Raw genomic sequence first — 5,000 nt, 5'->3', positions numbered from 1 at the left:
AAGAGATGTGGAGTCATGTCTGTTGCTTGCTCCGTCCCCTGCAGCGTGGTGCCTGAGGAATGAAGGGGTGAGCTCTGTACTCTTAGGAGCCTCCAACACGGACCAGCTGATGGAGAACATAGGAGCAATACAGGTGAGGAGACCACACACACACACACACACACACACACACACACACACACACACACACACACACACACACACACACACACACACACACACCAGCTGATGGAGAACATAGGAGCAATTCTTGGGTTGCAGTTACGTCAGAATGTCCCTTCACTGGAGCGCGCGAATTTGAAATGGTGGACAACCCTGGCTTGGAGCCATTGAAACCCATTCAAAAGTACATTTTTTTTGATGTTCGACAGAATATTTTTAATTAGACCTTAAGACACACCATGGGTCTTGTTTAAAAGCGGAGAACCTCATCTTTCCATACCTGAAAACGGTATTTTCCTAGCATCTACCAATCCGAAGGTAGCCTACTTTAAGTGCGGGGTTACTTTTCTAAAGATAGCGTTTTGTTTCCTTGGAAACGGACGCGGTTTATGTGTTACTCACAATGATACAGTAACTCATATATGGTGGACAGGAAGCTCCTTGACAACGTAAACATGGAAATGAGCGACTACTGCAAGCGGTTGGACCCGGCATGTAGGGAGAGATACTTGGCGATTGTGAATTGAGGCATTTTGGAAGGGGAAAACACAGTGTTGACCACCGTTTAAGGTTCGCGGCGTAAATAGCACATCACGCATAAACTGCGTCCGTTTCCAAGGAAACAAAACGCTATCTTTAGAAAAGTAACCCTGCACTTAAAGTAGGCTACCTTCGGATTGGTAGATGCTAGGAAAATACCGTTTTCAGGTATGGAAAGCTGGGGTTCTCAGCTTTTAAACAAGACCCATGGTGTGTCTTAAGGTCTAATTAAAAATATTCTGTCGAACATCGAAAAAATGTACTTTTGAATGGGTTTCAACGGCTCCAAGCCAGGGTTGTCCACCAGCAGCTGTAGATCGCCACCAGGGGCAGCACTATGACGTCAACTGCAACCCAGCCATACAGGTGAGGAGAGGAGACCACACACACACACACACACACACACACACACACACACACACACACACACACACACACACACACACACACACACACACACACCAGCTGATGGAGAACATAGGAGCAATACAGGTGAGGAGACCACACACACACACACACACACACACACACACACACACACACACACACACACACAGACCAGGTGAGGACAGGACAGGACACACCACACAAGGCCGTTACACACCCACAGTAGAGATATTCTATAGAGATATGCCAACATAATAGGTTTCTATGGGCACCTAACGCGACCAGGTTCCGGTCTGCCTAAAGGGGCGTGTCATAATGCTCCTACAATGAATAGAATAGTCCTTAGGTCTGCCTAGGTCTGCCTAAAGGGGGCCATAATAGAACCAGGAAACAATGGGCCAATGGAACCTCTCTCTCTCTACTCTCTCTGCCCACAGTGGCATAGTGGGCATTCCCCGGTGGGTCTCACATCCTCGTGGGCCCCTATTTTCAGAGATGTAAAAAAAAAAGTGTAGGGCCCACCGCTGAGTCAGTTCTGTGCCGCCAATTATGAGGTGCCCCTTTAAGCCAAAAGTGCCCGGGCCCTATTTCCCCCCCAGTCCGTGTTGTATGGCAGTGTTTGAGAGAATGTGTATGCATGTGTGGGGAAGACTTCTTTGTGTGTTGTTGTTTTTTTCCATTAACAAAGTGATAAGCGTCCCAATTCTCTGTCCAAATGAGCCAGGAGCAGACAATGGAGCTATCGAAAAGGGCATCAGGCAGAGTCTGCTCCATGCATATGAGCTCCACCACACCACTTCCTGGCCACACGGAGTGTGTGAATGTGTGTGGTGTGTGTGTGTGTGTGTGTGTGTGTGTGTGTGTGTGTGTGTGTGTGTGTGTTGGCGTGTGCATACGTGTATGTGACTGACGGCCATATCTGCGGTGGTGTAGGGGGTGGGGGTGGGGGGGGGACAACAGACTAGTGTAGCAGGACTTGGTGTGATATCTGATGGAGGGGATGAATGGCTACCAAGTCTTAATGAGAAAAGTCTTGGCTCTCTATTGTGTTCGTATGGTCCCTTGCTGACCTCATTGTTATTTTTATTATTGAGTGAGTGCTGGACCGACGCTGTGTGGAAATGTGCACCCTCTGCTCCCCTACACACATTCCGCATTCAGGAGAAGACTATTATTTATATTTGTTCCATTTCTGTGCAGGAACCTGTACTGTAAAACACATGAATTTGACAGCGCCTTAGTTGGTAGTGTTCAATGTTCTAATTTACTACTTGATCTGTGGCATTCAGTTTGCAGCATTTGACTTATCTTTCAAATTGTGATGGTAAAAAAAATGGTTAAAATTCCAATTAAGTCCACCTCTCAAAAGATCTCTCTATCTAAGCTGTTGATTGAGTTTGAGTTTAGTTTATTTGAGTAGGGACAGATACATCACATGTAGGTTGTGTAACCCAACAGCAAGCATCATATCATTTGTAGCCAAAGCTAATTTCCAATGCCCGTTCCTAGAAGGGCTTTTAAAACGATACAGTAATATTAATAAAGCATGTTTTCATAAAAACAGCCTATCCACTCATTCTGTCCAATCACTCATCCTTAAAAACTACCAGTCAAGTGATGAACGTGTTTGTGCTCCCCTACAGGTTCTTCCAAAGTTGTCCTCCTCCATAACGCACGAGGTGGACAGTATCCTGGGGAACAAGCCCTACAGTAAAAAGGACTACCGCTCCTAAACTGCTTGGACATCCCCCTGCCCTCCACTCCAGCTTCACTGCACCGCGTCCTGCCTCCTCCTCCTCCTCCTCCTCTTCCTCTTCCTCCTCGTCCTCCTCACTTACGCCCCCTCCACTCAGCTCCGTCCCATGCCTGTTCCCGCTTGAGCTACAACTGAATGACACCCAGCCCACCCGGCGCATGAGATCGCCTCTCCTCCCACCAGAGGGGAACTACGCCATTTAGAACATCAAAAAAATGATTAAAAAAATAAATACATGACAAAAAAATGAAGGAGAAAACAAACACCAGGAAAAGCAAGGGGGTGAAACGATTAAAAAATATATATATGTTTAGCTAGGTAGTAAAAGCATAAGAAAAGTTTTTAAGAAGTAAATTGAAATGGCAATGGTTATACATAATCCGTTGGCAGAGGGTGAAGTGGATGAAACGGTGTATGAGATTGTGGTTTGGAAAAAAAAAAGAAAACACAACACACATAAAACACTGCTGAAACATATTTTAAAAAAGGGATGCCGACCAAAAAAGGAAAAAAGCACACGCTTGCTTGGCTGTTGGAAATTAAACTTGTTTTTTGATTTTACTCTTTGCATATATATTTTAAAAAAATTTATTTTTATTTTCAAACTGTTGAATGCATACAGAAGTGTAACTTAAGTTTGATCATAAAATGTCGGAGAACCTGACATTGTTGCACCGGTCTCTAAACCACCCATCTGATTCAGGTGGTTTGGTACTGTAAACTTTCGTTTCTCGGAGGGAAGAACAATTATGCTTTTTCTTTGCTAGCATTTCTTTCCCGCCGCGAAATATTTCTCCGCAGCGCCATTTGTTCGCATCGCACGTGTACAGAACGCAACTCTTCAGACCTGCACTTTAGGAACACAAGCTCGTGTGGAGCGGTTAAGGGGAGAAAATCTCTTCTATGAGGCATCCCAATCCCCCACCCACCACCAACCGCCCTCGCCCCCCTGCATGTTCATCACTGGAAATCTAGGTGGCCGTGTTAGCGTTAGCATGCTAACATTACCATTAGCATGTTTTTAAGCCGCTAGGCCACTTTTGGCAATTTCCTGTCGTTTTCACATCCATCCGTCTGTGTGTCTGTCTATATTTATCTGTCTGCCAGTCGATCCATTTCTCATCTCCATTTTGTCACTTTTCATACAACTGTGGCAGCTTTGCAGCAAGGGCAAGAAAAGAAACAGACAAACAGCTTTGAAGGAAGGTGTGGACTACTGGTCCACCTTCCTTGGTCTGGTGTAGTGTGGTGGCAGTGCTCCCCCATATAAACGCCCCCAGCTGCCACCACCATCACCTGGTCGCTCGCCTCCCTTCACCCCTGTCATCCCCCTCCCTGTTGGGCATTTAGCTGCGGCCGCTGCGTCTGCTCCCAGCCCCCTCCCTTCCTGGACTCACACGTTTACACGGAGAAGGCCCCCAGTGCCCCCACTCAAGACCAATGCCAAACCAAACCCACGCTTGCATCACCCACGCCAGTTTACCAGGCTTCTGACTGACTAACCCGAGTAGTAAGAGTTTATAAATATACTCACCCACATAGACAACCACGTTCAGTATTTATGAACTTGCAGTATACTCCCCACTTGTACATTTAAATGCCATTTATCATCTTTCTTTGCATGACTACTAAGTATTAACAGAAGCTACTGAGTATTAACTAAAAATGAGAACAAAATGTCACTTATTTTAAAGGTGTTTCTAAGGTTCGTGATTTTTTATTGGCAAACAAACAAGCAAACAAAATGGCAGAGGCAGTGTAGTCAGACTCGTGAGTGGGTGGCTGGGGGCAGCAACCCCGCGGCTCCTGTCACCTGTGGCCTATCAAGATCAAGCTTGAGTTTGACTGGCAGCTCTAGCTGACCAATAGGATAACAAAGACTGTTCCAATGGCACTTCAAACGCCCCGCCCTGTCAAAGCGAAGGCTGGTTTGTGTCAGCAGCTCAGGGACCGGATGAAAACAAAAATAAAGGAATAAAAAATATAGCTGCAAGCAGCAATGCGGGGCCAAGCAGTAAACTTGCCAGAGCCGCCACGGCAACAGAAGGAACTGCAGCGCCCCCTTTGGTCCAAATCTCGCCAATGTTGGTGTGCATTCCTTGGACGAGAGTGTGATCACGTAAACCAAATTTAGTTTGAATCCGTTGAAGAGCTG

The 5,000-nt window shown here is 46.1% G+C and overlaps 1 protein-coding gene across 4 annotated transcripts in view; it reads left to right on the top strand.

Annotated features, from left to right (window-relative positions):
- Positions 1–3,406, top strand: part of kcnab2a (potassium voltage-gated channel subfamily A regulatory beta subunit 2a) — a 174,071-nt gene extending 170,665 nt beyond the window's left edge. For all 4 annotated transcript variants that reach the window (XM_063215720.1, XM_063215718.1, XM_063215719.1 and 1 more), the window contains 2 exons: positions 45–133; positions 2,733–3,406. In XM_063215720.1, coding sequence (XP_063071790.1) covers positions 45–133; positions 2,733–2,822 — 179 coding nt within the window. In that variant the 3' untranslated portion in view covers positions 2,823–3,406. The remainder of the gene's footprint in view (positions 1–44; positions 134–2,732) is intronic.
- The last annotated feature ends 1,594 nt before the right edge of the window (positions 3,407–5,000 follow it).

The sequence above is a fragment of the Engraulis encrasicolus genome, chromosome 14 (assembly GCF_034702125.1).
Source record: "Engraulis encrasicolus isolate BLACKSEA-1 chromosome 14, IST_EnEncr_1.0, whole genome shotgun sequence".
Lineage (NCBI taxonomy): Eukaryota > Metazoa > Chordata > Actinopteri > Clupeiformes > Engraulidae > Engraulis > Engraulis encrasicolus.
The sequence above is the reverse complement of the archived record's forward strand: the minus strand, read 5'-3'. Positions and strand labels throughout refer to the sequence as shown.